Source organism: Macadamia integrifolia, chromosome 4 (assembly GCF_013358625.1).
Source record: "Macadamia integrifolia cultivar HAES 741 chromosome 4, SCU_Mint_v3, whole genome shotgun sequence".
Taxonomy (NCBI): domain Eukaryota; kingdom Viridiplantae; phylum Streptophyta; class Magnoliopsida; order Proteales; family Proteaceae; genus Macadamia; species Macadamia integrifolia.
The window spans coordinates 16,590,200-16,603,947 of record NC_056560.1 but is presented as its reverse complement, the minus strand read 5'-3'; the positions used below and the strand labels follow the sequence as shown (position 1 = coordinate 16,603,947).

At 37.0% G+C, this 13,748-nt stretch overlaps 1 protein-coding gene across 1 annotated transcript; it reads right to left on the bottom strand.

The window, feature by feature from the left end:
* Window positions 1–1,374: 1,374 nt before the first annotated feature.
* Window positions 1,375–12,065, bottom strand: LOC122077120 (probable mitochondrial-processing peptidase subunit beta, mitochondrial). Its single transcript, XM_042642927.1, has 9 exons — window positions 11,288–12,065; window positions 6,685–6,849; window positions 6,424–6,561; window positions 6,091–6,242; window positions 5,896–6,004; window positions 4,430–4,528; window positions 2,954–3,019; window positions 1,882–1,989; window positions 1,375–1,775 (listed from the first exon to the last, which is right to left on the bottom strand). Exons 1-9 carry the CDS (start codon window positions 11,936–11,938, stop codon window positions 1,689–1,691), a joined length of 1,575 nt encoding a protein of 524 aa, XP_042498861.1. The 5' UTR covers window positions 11,939–12,065; the 3' UTR covers window positions 1,375–1,688.
* Between the last annotated feature and the right edge of the window lie 1,683 nt (window positions 12,066–13,748).

Here is a 13,748-nt window from a genome sequence, read left to right as displayed (position 1 = left end):
CATCGGTTTCTCCGTCTCAGCCTGCTGGAGAACAACAACACGTGCGTAGCGCAACCCCTTCCTCCCCATGAGGTATGCATAGAGTATTAAAAAGAAGAGACTTCCATTCTAATTTCCAAGGGTCAGAAACAATAATGAATAAATAGAATTATTGGAGAAGAACTATTGACAAATAGATGTATATTATTATTATTATTTTTTAAGTAACTAGGTATCACACAACCAGTAACATAAAAAAGATCACATTACTCCGCCCATAAGCTAAAGAGATCACATAGCTTTCTATTGATCTATACACTAATACAATGACCATAAGCACATAACGCTCTTTTACTTTATTTTTATTTTAATGAATGTACGAGGTGTTTAGTGTTCTTCATTGTTTTCGGTAAAAGTTGAATGATTCTCATTCAACCCCAATATGACCCGATCCATACAGTTATCCGCCGGACTAGTCAAGCTGAAAGTCTAGATACCCATCGTTAATAAATAAATAATAATAATAATAACTAACTATATATACCCTCATATAAGAGTATTAATCGATTCGGTTCAATTGTATATCAATTTGATATAAGACGTTTTAGGTAAAATAAAAACCAAATCATCTAATAAATGGTTTCAATTTAAATGATTTTCTTATGTTTTCTAATTTTTTTATCAGAACTACTATACCTTTAAATTTTTTAGTAAAATAGATGTAAATTATAACATTGAATTAATTTGTTTATTGTCATACATTTTTTCTAATAGTTATTTAATATAAACTTAAATTTTTCTATTGAAATGTATGTAAACTTTAAAATCAAAGTCGAATCACAATTTCAGTTTTAAAACCGGAATCAAGCCATTTAATAAACCATTTCACGATTTCAATGTAAACAGTTTGATTTGACTTTGACAGACGGTTTCTATTTCAAAATCACATCCTTAGTCCTTACTAATATAATAAATGGAAGTAGAAAGAGATTAATAGTCAAAGCCCCCGACGAAAGAGTCTTGATGTTTTGTAATAGGATTGAGTAGTTGCATGAGTACTGTTATAATTCAATTTCTCAAAGCTATAATGTTAAAGAATATAGGTGTCGTTGTTCATATCAATCTGGGCTTATACTAATAGGATATTGATTCGACAAAACCGTATCGGGCCAGTATCCGACATATACTCAAAAAAAAATATTTTTTATTTTATTTTTACCGATTCATATACGATATAGATAAATGGATACATTGACCAACAGAATACACCTACAGTATGAAAGCGATACAGAGCATAGAATAAAGTTGAAGTCCAACCAATATATTTCGGCTCATTTAATATGAATGGAACTTAAATATAAAAATCGGCAACACTTCCTCTCAATAAGTCAGAAATAAGAAGGGAAAAAATAAAGTCAGCTGTGAATCTTATTTTTCCGTATCTGGAAACGCAATGCTGTTATTGGAAGACAAAACAATTATTTTCTTCTCTTCCATCGATTTGAGATGTGTTTACAAAAACACTCTCAAATACATAGATCCCCAAAAAGGGGAACAAAAACAAAACCAGCACTGGGGTTCCCATTCACCAGTCTATCGCATGGAGAAAATGGTTCACATCAATGAAGGCTTGGCCGCTTGGGTGCATGAAAAATTTTTACCATGACAGAAAAAAGAAGATAAATAATCACCCAAAAACAAGAAATAACCTAATAGCGAAGCCAGTATGTCCTGCGCCTGAACCAGTTGTAATCAGGTAGATTTTGGATCGGTCCCATAGCGGCAATGGCGATGTCCTATGGGCAATCAAAAATTGAAAATTAAAGCAGGCAGTAGGAACTGAGACACCCCAAAAAAGAAAAAACATTCCCTTCACCCACTGGCATGCTACAGAATCCTTACCCGGTCAAATATAAATCTGTTTGCAACACGTTTGACTGTGCTAGCATCCACTGCATCAATCCTCGCAAACAACTCAGCAAATGGAATTCTTCGGCCATACGTTAGTAGCTGCATACAAGCAGAACGAGTGTGATATTCTAAGAGGGTTCACACAAGTGCCAGTACTATATAGAAGGCTTGATTTAATACAAGCAGAACAAGTGTGATATTCTAGAGGGTTCACACAAGTGCCAGCACTATATAGAAGGCTTGATTTATTGGATCATGTACATTGCAAAAACAGAGTTTGAAAACAGCCAATTGAACTAGTTTTACCAGAACAAGCCACCTTCCTTCCTGTAAGTTTGATTCTCAATTTTAAATGAAAACTGAGACAATTAAATCAACAAACCAGAACCAGAATAATTTCCTTCTCAACGCTGGTCCAGGTTTAAAACTATGGTATGAAGCATTGGACCAATAGGGAAGACCCAGCCATCCAATCAACTTTTTTAACTCTAGATGGCCCGAAAAAACACAATAACAAACTCTCTGAAGGAAACAGGTATATTCCCCCCCCCCCCAAGTCCCCGCCAGCATACACTTTTTTTTTTTATCTGGGAGGGGTGGGAGGCGCTGCTCACATGCTCTGCCAGGATATCAACAAACAGATGAGGAGATGCATTCAACAAGAAATCCTAGGAAAAGTTAAGAGTGATCGATCCATGTGATACATGGGCTATAGTGTGCCTGTTAGCATATATCACACACCCTGAATGACCTCGCCATTGGGCACAAACAAGCAACAGGCCCCTCAATGGCTAATGGCCCACATTGTGAATGGCATATGCTTCCTTAATGCACAGTTCTAGGATGATGGCAGGGTCAGCAACGTATCTGACCCGCTAATGTGATTGATCCACTTCATTATCTGGATATAGCTACTATTTAGCCTCACATACTTTACGAGGATGGAAAATAAAAAGAGAAAGTAAAAGAGTTGACAATTAATTTGGTAGTCAGCTAACATTGTGTAGATGTTTTCCTCTACTAATTCATGTTACTTTTTAGTTTTTAAAGAAAAAAAGTATACCTGACGACCAATGTCTTCTGCAACTGGGCTGGTTCCATCAATGTGAAGTTGCAGGGAAGATTTCAACTGTAAAATAGAATATTTGTCAGTGCTTATGGATCTATACAAGTTACAGAAAATATGACTTCACAACTAAATCAAAAGAGAAGACAGTGATTTTCCAGCACCAGAAGTTTCTACGCTGCTCACTGCAACATTCATTGGAACATCTAAAGAGCCACACGTACATAAAAAAGCAACAGAAAGTACACTTAAAAGACACTGATATTCATGTGCCACACCAGCTAGTCCATCAAATGTAAGTTCACCAAGGGTAGTACATGAACAGAGTGGTTCAATGTCATCTCACATCCTTCAACCAATGTCATACATCTCCTTTTTACATAGGACTATAGGAGGTCATACATTTGATCCTGAATGATACGAATAGCATTGATCCCCCGCTTTATACTTTATTTCCAGATATCAAGAGAAAGATAATGGTCCAGCAGCTAAGCTTTCTTCTCTAGATTACAATAGTATCATAACCACCTTCAGAGAATACCTTCTATTTGGGAGGTTTGAATCCAAAATCACCAGATCATGATAGCAAATGAGAAGATACAAAAAAAGTACTAAATTGCTCGTGTTTGCATAACCAGGAAGAACTTAAAATCATGAGTTTTGAATGTGTTCTGTTTCTGACTTCTGACAAAAATCAATACCAAGTAACAAAGCTTTTTGTTAAAACCCAGAAACAAAAGCTAGAGATGAGATCTGATGGAGCCAACAGTTGGCTAGAGTAAACAAATTAAGGACATTCAAATGAGATCATTTAATTGTATGCAAAACAAAACATTAGCAGCACCAATGAGACGGGCACTGAGTAAAGTTGAAAAAGGCTCTTAACAGGATGGGGAATTATTTAGTGACAAGGAAATTTGAAACAAAAACTGCTGCAGAAAATATGGCCCCCAAGTAAGAGGGCAAGTATATGGTTCGAACATCAACCAGAGTTATGTCGAATTTCAACCAAAATCCGAAATATTTCAGTTTCGACCCAGGTCGAAATCAAGATCTTGAACTATACCAAAGCTACCTTCACTTGGATTAAAAGCTTGTAAATCTGCAAATCTTTGCAGCAAGTTTCAGAATAGAAACAAGAGACAAAATAACAGACTTAAGAGAGAAATCAAAGTTTAAAAGATCAATGCGGCACAAAGTAGAAGCAAGAGATACTAGAGATTCTTTTTAATCATACATGCCTCTGTAAAACCAAAATAGTAAATTTATCATTTAAACATATCTTGCTTTCTAACAAAAGGATGTAACATAAAACAATATTTCACCAAAACTGCAGAAACCATAAACAATCACAATATAGAAGCAACAATGACTTAGCAATCAAGGACAGGGTGATGAGCTTCAATTGGTACAACCAACACAAACAAGGCCCAAACATAAGCAAGCAAAGAACATTTAAAGCAAGAATACTACCTGATTACGAGCACGTGTAACATCAGCTTCGGAAACCCGATAAGATAGCTTGCTTGTCTCGTACATAATTGCATGTGCCAAATCATCCAAGCAATCAGGCTGAAGGCAAATGCAAGACACAATTTATTATTCACAAAAAAAAAATTCAGGAACAATATTGCATAAATAGCAGATTACACTACAAAGCAAAATAAAAATGAACTATGACTTTTTTTTATAGATAACTTCATTCAAATAGTTGATCATACAGACATACAGTTATGCATAGAAATTAGGATTTATATTTTTGAGTTAATATTGTAATTTTCTTTTCATTATTTTGTACTTTAATAGAGTCGTAGAGAGAGTTAGAGTTAGAATTTGTTTCTGTTATTCAGTCCAAGATAGAGTCAAGTTATGATTTAAATTTTAGGATTGGATTAGGAGTTTTTTATTTGCCTCTATATAATAACCCAACAATTTGAGATTAGACTTTGAATAAGAATTAATTTTTTTGTTGAAACCAATGGCTGCCTTCAGCTGCATTTACCTCTCTAGCCCCCTCTAAAATCCCTATCTCACCTATTCTTCTCTTCTTTTTCTCCATATCTTCCTGCTGCTACTTTTGTACCCAGTCCCTGCCCTGTTCTAATGTGGCTCACAGCCCCACTAATCATTGACAAACTCTTTAGATCAGTTAAAGATGTTAAGGGGCCATTCCTGTGATAGAAGCAATTCACCGTACAGAGATTCGAGACAAGATTTGGTCTCTACCGGAAGTTCTAACCAGAACTTCAAATCTGGTCCTCTGTCCTTGCGCCAGATCAGAGTTGCAGGATTTTCTTCAGCCTTCGACCTTTTATTGAGTGTGCTGCTTGTGTAGGATCGATAGAACCCGGAGAGGTGAATCTACACCTGAAATTTCAGGCCCAATAGACAGTTACTGAAGGATATCTCTACATCAAAGCTTGCGAGTTTTTTTCTTTCCTACATTAACTGTGTTGCGGAAGGTTGAAGACAAACCCCAAACCCACATCGTGAGTTTGTTTTTAAACCTTATGTATAATATATTTTTTTTTCAAAAGCACACTCCCCTTATTCTTTTATTCTTGCTTGTCATTATTTTACTCTCCCTTCCAAGATTACCATTTGGCCAAGCGTTACACATCTTTACTACTGTGCTTCTTCTAAGTTGAAGTTCCTAGAAATTACAATAGTGCCACTCCTTTTAAGAACTTTCATATATTTACAGAACTCCCATTTTTTCTTGAACTTGAGTTATCTATTATTCCTGTGGTCCCATAGCGATTCTGGGTCTGTATGATCAAACATTTTTACGCAACACTCAGTTTTAATATTTCCTCTCAATTAAGAGAGAGAGAGAGAGAGAGAGAGAGAGATCAAAAGCAGCCTATATTACCAAATTCACCAAGACTAAAGAAATATTCTCAATATTAGCCAATAGGCAAAATCTGAGTGACCCTCACCTTGGCAATAGCATAAACACCAAACAGTCCTGTATCCTTATAGTTTGTATTGAAAGCCATCATGCTCTCTGCTATTTCATTTATGCCAACCTTCTGGGCGAGCTCCGAACTGTTCACAGAATCGCAAAACAAGTAATCAGCTTCTGCGACCCGGGAGGTGGGGGAATGAATACAAAATATTAAGAATAGGCATACCCCATGTGCTTTCCTCCGCCTGCACTTTTACTCCATGAACCCAGCATAGATTGCATGACCATTAATGCAATTGAATCTGGATCCGTCCATGATGCACCGTTAAATGCAACCGCAAATTGTGCAAGAGGAATATCATCATCAATTATTCGAACCTGATTTAAGATGGAACACAATTACCAGAAGGAAAAAAAATGAGGCCAGATACCTCTTATAAACCAAAATAAACAGACAGAGGGGCAATTATCCAAATTACTTTCTGCATTTCTTTTTAGTTTGACAAATCCAGTATTCACAAACTAAATAGACTGAACACAAAACTCGCATTTAGCTTACCTCAGAACCAGTAAAAATTGTTGGCTCTTTTGTAATCAGCTCAGAAGCTGTGGTTGGATCTGAAGATAGCTTAACAAAAAGCTTCTTTACTTGCTCAACAATATCCTCATGTTTGACAGCTCCAGCAGCAGAAATGACCTGATGAGAGATCCAATAAATAGAATATTTACGAACTAAATTTCAAAACACTGATTCCTGCAATTGAGTGTATTTTTTTCTCTTCAGAGGGAGGGCAATCCTTCACTGAGTATAGTTAAGTACCATTCTTGGAGCTGTGTAATGAGTTGAAATGTAATTCCTAAGATGAGCCGATGTGATTGTCTTAATATTCTGAGCAGGCCCCAGGATAGTTCTGCCCAAAGGGGTGTATTGAAATGCCGTAGCATGCAAATGATCAAAAATAACCTCCTCGGCTTGCCCCTCCACCTATAAGGAAGAATAAGAAGAAGATATCTTATGATTTAATCTCTCAAAGTTCCCAACATAATCAGGGTGAAAAGAAGAAACATCATTGAATTATTTTTAATTTTGACAGTAAGTGAAAAAGGCATTAACTTCCTTGATTTGAAATATATAGAACTGAAATGCCACTTTTTTCTTAAAAGAGAATTTACCAGAAACTGATGCCCTCACCTTCCTCAGTAAAGGGAAGAGAGACAGAATGAGTAATGTCATTCATTGCCGGCCAGTAACTACTATATTTAGACATTCTTAATACAAATTAAAACAAAATAGGAAAATCAATATGAGCACCTCTCTGGTCCATAGGATCCGCCAAGGACTGTCAGCAGCAAGATAAACGGAGGGATCCAACTCAACTTGCATACTTGTGTGTTGACTTCACTTTTTAGTTTCTCTTGTTTTTGGAGAGTAACCACAATTTTCTGTTCTGGTCTGTTCAAGGTGGGTTGAATACTTGAATCTAGTTAGTTTTGGGGAATGTCATCTTTAAGTGCAATCCTAATTTTTAGTTTTATTATATTCTTAGAAGTTGAAAATAAGTGCACTATTTTCCATCACCTTGCCATCGTCTCACAAATTAAATTAAAATTCATTTTGCAAAGCAATGTAAATATATTGGTTGATATTAGAAACCAATCTCCCAATAGTAATGTATGCATATTCTATGAAGGGATCAGCAGATATCCCAAGGTGGATTTCTTGGGGAACGACTTCCGATGGCTTTGATGCAGGATCATCTCAAACAGTTTATTGTACGCTTTGAATTGTTAAAATCGGGTGTACTGATGTGTTTCTATACAATGGGCCCAGTCCAGCTCTCTATCTCACATACACATTCATTCTGGATCTGAAACAGTAGACCAGATTTGTTTCCCAATCTGATTCTGAACAAATCTGAAATTTCAAACCTGATTTTCTTCGATCTGAACAATCAGATCATTTAGGTACGATGAGCGGCAAGTTTGGAAAACCCCCTGCATTGGGGTTTGTTGAGAATTCTTGGTGGACTTCCTATGTTCAAAAGACTGTAGATTCCTATTCTTTATTAGTCATTTCTCAATCCTAATATTTTCCATCTTATTACCTTTCTCAAGATTTGAGCAACTTTGAGCCCAATTTGACACTACTGCTGTAGTTAACACACTCAAAACCCCCAATCACTTATTCCATCATGAAGCTCTTGGATCCAATCGATCCCATCATTCCATTAGGAAACCAAAAGCAACAAAATATAAAATAAGAAATGAACGAATAATAAGTAATAGGCAAGGGTTCTCCAAGCCGCCATGGTGTCTACGGACCTACACCCCCTCACCCTCACAGAGAATAATTAAATCATTTTAAAGGAAAGAGAAAAAACAAACAAACAAAAAAAAACACTGAGGGAGGGGGGTTTTACAGAGGCTCAGAGATACTTTTCCCATAACTGATTACCCCCTTTAGGTAATAAGTTGAAGAAGAGCCATATGAGGTGGTTAGGGGTTGTACAATGGAAGCCATTGAATGCACCAGTATGGAGGAATGATAGCTTCCAGATTAGAGAAGTTGAAACAACAAAGGCTATGCCAAAGACTACTTGGGGAGTAGTGAAAAATGGTTTTTACCAAAATAAAAAACACCTTACATTTAACAATAAATACAGCTATAAACAGGTTGAACAGTGAAACAAGATTCGTGTAGCCAACCCCAATTAGTTGGAAAAACACTTAGTTGAGGTAACTCGAGCTGAATTTCTAAATGGCTAAAAAGAAGGCAATTATGGGGTTTACATTTTTGGAGGCCAAAAGAGTAAAAGAAAAAGAAGGAATCAGAGGGACAGAAATTCTTCAGAATCTGTTAGGGGTATTAAAGGAATTAGATATTTAATCCCTTTTATCTTTGATTCAAGTTGTTTGTTCAAATACTATCATAGATCAGTTCGGAATCTAGCTTCAAGGGGTGTACACCCTATTTTGAGAAAATTAAATCCAAGCACAGATCTAATTCAGATCAAAACACACTCCGCCTCTCTTTTTTCCCCTGAGGGAGTGGGAGGAATTCCCATTTTTCTTTACTAGGCTTTTGACAAGGTTTTAAAGTTACCTATCTAACCATAGTGGTCAAAGTGTTAGGCGAACCAACACGGTCGAGGATGGTAAAAAAATTAAGGCGACAAAAACAAGGTGCCCTTAAAAAAAAAGTGACCAGGATGGCTAGGTGACGCTTTGACAATTTTGTATTGAAAAAACCCAGAATAGCAGAAATCTAAAGCCACTAGTGAGATTAATGGAAAAAAATCTGGCAGTGTATATATCTGTGATACGAATATGATTAATATATTTCGAAGTTAAGGAAAAACTTTGCACCCAAAAAAAAAAGTCTAAAGGAAAAACAAATCAGATAACATGAAGTTTAAATGGAAATTACTGGTTCATTCATCCATCCAAACATCCACATGATATGATGGTTAGAGATCCATTCTACTGTTCTCCAATATATCCTATCTATAACCATCCACTTCTCACCTTAAAACTCCATAAACCTCCACTAGTACATTCCACCATTCACCTTCACACTGGTAGTTTAGTACCCATGAAACAAGCTTTAGTATTTGAATTCCTCGATCCATCTCTTCAATCAACAGCCCTAGATCTTCCATTCCACCAATATAATGTCCATCACTGACTACGAAAAAGTCAGCATCACAAAGTATAGTACAATTGATTGGTATGGTAGGCTTTGGTATTTTAAAACTCTAATTTGATCCACTTAGAATCACTCGATCATTGGGTTGGACAATACCTTGATAAGTTAACTAAGTGGATCAAAAATATTAGTGAGTCAATTAGAGACCCATACAATTTAACTTGTCAGATTTTTTTTTTTTTTCGACCAAGGAATATAAATAGTATACTTTCCTAAGAAAACCTAACAATTTAATGAAACCATAGCTCCTAGCATCCCTCAAAATGCAAAAACAAAATCCCATCCCTAACCCTTGAACTCATTGCACTCATGCTACCTACCAAGCAATGTGAGCAATTAGATTCTTCAAGATTTCTCTTTTCTTTTTATTTGTGTCTGTGTCTATGCATGTGTTTCATAGGAAAATTAAAAGGGCCAATACCCGGTACTAGTCCTACCCAAGCGAGGTCCTGGGAGGGGTGAGCTTGGAGACGACCTAACCTTCGGCATCTTTCGCGTAAAGTGACCGCTCTCAAGACTCGAACCCGGTCATGCCTTAGCAAACTGAACCTTTTATCGTTGCCCCAAGTAATAGCCCTTTTTCGTAGGACAAGTTAGATAAATATAACAAAATTGTCAATATAACACATACACACATACGATCTTGGATCTTTATTTTGTGGGGGTTAATAATAGGAACTTATCAAAATAGAAGAGACAACATAAATATGTAAATGAAAGTATATGAATGAGACTTGATATTTGGAGAAAAAAGACACAATGCAACTGCTAATACGAACTCAACCCTGCACGGCAAGCTAACAAATGCAGACAGTCAAGGCTCACTATCACAACAGAAAAAACACACCTAACAACAAAAATGTTCAATATGTTGTTTATAAAGATTGGAGGGTATTCTAACATCATCTAGGCTCCATCCATACCATTTCGAATCAAATCAATCCCATGCCAAAATTAAATGTATGTTCATTCAAGATTTTATTTTTTACTTGCTTTTGATAGGTAACAACTGGATTTTTATTACAAAAAAGGAAAAAGGATATTCAGGGGAGGAGGGCCTAAGAGTGCTGGACAGAGGGGCATGTGATTGTTGATGAGGTCACCTCCAACCAATATCTCAAGAAACAGTCCAAAGAGACGCCCTTCAAGGCCTCTAAGGTCCCTACCCATCTCGGAGTCCTCGAAATAATGGTATCATATACATCCTGACATGATCTCACTCAATTTCTTAACACTCAATCATTGCGATCCCCTCAAATTATCCAAATGCAAGCAAGATAGACCTCTTATGCTATATTTCAGCATTCTACTGTTCGTATAGACTGCATTATGTTTTTTATATATTGGATATCCATCTTCAACCACTGTCTTTTATGTTTTTACCTATTGGAGTCAGGAGGACGGTCAACTCATCTGATCCTGTTTTTCTAGTGTTTCCACATACATAAAAACATCCTCAACTAATTCATTCTGTGCTTCATTACTCCTACTTTGTACTGGCAAATTAGAAGACCCATCCAGAAGTCCAGTCATTTCAAAATGCAACAAATGAAAAATCATCAATGACATATATCATCGAGCCATATCACTAGGATACTAATTAAACAGAAAAGTCATGGTAACCGATCAGCAAGCTCAAAGCAAATCATGTTTGAAATAACAATAGACATCCTTTAGGAAACAAAGTTCCGTCTATGAAAAAGTTAACACAATTTACCTCTTCCATCTCACGAAGAATAACGTCACGCTCGCGGTTGACCCGACCCTCGCTGAAGCACGAATTTTGTAATATATCAGCAAGAATATCAAGGGCCTTCGGCACATCGTTGGCCATGACCTTAGCGTAATAAGTGGTTTGTTCTCTCGAAGTATATGCATTCAAGTGTCCTCCCATGTTCTCGATCTCCTGCTCCAAAACTCTGACGGACCTCTTCTCCGTGCCTTTGAAGATCATATGTTCAAGGAAATGTGCGGTACCGTTCGTCTCGTCGGTCTCATACCTACTTCCGGCATCGATCCAGACACCAACCGTGGCGGTCTGACACGAGAGGTTCGACTCCGTTGCAACCCGGAGACCATTGGGTAGAGTCGTCAGGCGAGTTTCAGGAGCCGATAGGATCTTCGTGTGGTCAACGAGTACCGGGTGAGGCGAAGCGTGCTGGAGGAATCGAGGATCGGGATTCTCTAAAACCTTAAGCTTCGATTTAACTGCTTCTGCAAGTCTATCGTAAATCATGACATTCGGAGCTGGAGGAGATGGTGAAGTCGCAACCGCCGGAGCACTGGAGGCATATCGAACGTGTTGTAGAACAGAACGATGGGATTTTTGAGACCTGCGAACTAGGGTTAGAAGCTGCTTAATCGCCATGGCTGAAGCTTCTGACGATTCTAGGGTTAGGGTTTGAGGTCCCCAATGGGGCTCTGGATGGAGAATGAATTAAGAGAATGACAATGGAAGCATTTGTTCTCTAAATAAATTCACAGAGATGATAAAACTTAGGGCAGATGAATCCTGAGCAAGTAGAGATTCCTTGAGTGGGCCAGGTGCATCGTACGCACTCCTCCGCCTTGTATGAGGCTAGTGCCATTTCACCATGTCACGGAGTAGAAGACGGGTTGAAAGGCCGTATTTGGCAACCTTTCTATTTTAAATTACTATTTAAAGACTTGGGGTGTCAATTGTTCGGGCACTCGGGCTAGGTCTGATCTAATTAGGCTTCACCAATTCAACTTATATAGGGCGGAGATGGTTTTGTTTATAATTGATCAGTCAAACTCATACTACGTAATCAATCAAAACGGGCTTTAGACTAGCTATTGAGTCATTTAATTCTAAATAGATCATGCCTAAAGTCGGTCTCTAGCCTAGAAGAATACCAATAAAATGGGCCTTAGATGGATCTTAATTCTTAAAAGGTCGTTAGAATGTTCTATTAAGTAGGCATCAAATCGCGACAAAAACTTTTATTTATATACTTTATGGTGGTGGAAGTCAAGAGTATTACTAAATAAGGTGTGGCAACCGTTAGGCTTAGTGGGTTAAATGGGTTGGGTTCGATTGAATTTGTAATAAGATGATCCCGATCGAGTGATCAACGTGTATGGCATTCACATCGAGAATGGCCAATTATGACCATATTAGACCGATTTGACCTTTGAAAGATCAGGCCTATCGGGTATTGCATGTAGTTGACACCCCCCTTAAAAAAATGAGATCAATTTGTGAGTTATAAATACTTTGTGTTTCTATTAATTTGGAATAATTTTTTTTTTTTACAAAAATTAGAAACATTTATAGAAAGCAAATTAACATAAGTGGTGGTGGTGGTGCCAGTGGGAAGAGAGAGAGAGAGAGTCGGGTTTATTTGGCTTATTTTTTTTACAAATTTGTGTTAAAAGGGGCAAGGGTTGGCAAGTGAACTTAAATGCAAGGAATTTAACGCATTATCCACTCTCATCATGCAAACTTCAAGTGACCGGTTGCAAAGATTTAAAGCTCTCCATATGTGGAGAGTAATGTGACCTTGGTGTGATTGATTGCAAGAATTTCCTGTAGACAATTAATACGCGTAATATACCTTCAATTGCTATGATAAATAAATATGGACTTGGAGGGCATCCTTAGTGGATCGCTCTATATCCCTTCAAAAGGCTTAAGGAAATTCAAATATAGCATGAAGAGTATTCCACTCTAACATATTGTAATCACGTATTCAATTTAATTGCCACCTACCCTTTATCAGTTTTCTACTTGCCCTTACTAATCGTGTATTGAAAAGATGAAATAATTCGATACAAGAGTCCTCGTAATTTCTTAGCTGAAATTTTCGAAATTATATTATATTGCTACTAATGGCATTATCTTTCTTTATAATTAGAGCCAACAATGTGTGTTTTGTATCGAAGGCAATTAAATATTAACAAAAAAATGTTAATGTACATAATCAACAACATCATACTGAATGATATCCCATCATTTATGATAAAATGCAGCCTATAACTTTGATATGACCCTACAATAAACATTGTTTTTTCAACTTATTCAACAAATGGAAATGCTAGTAAATTCTCATTTTTTCTGATGAACTAACCACTAATCATGGGGGGAAAGAGAATTTCAATAAGTCACTACCCTTCGTATTTGGGCCCAAGTTTGCGCGACCATTCCCACCCCCTTG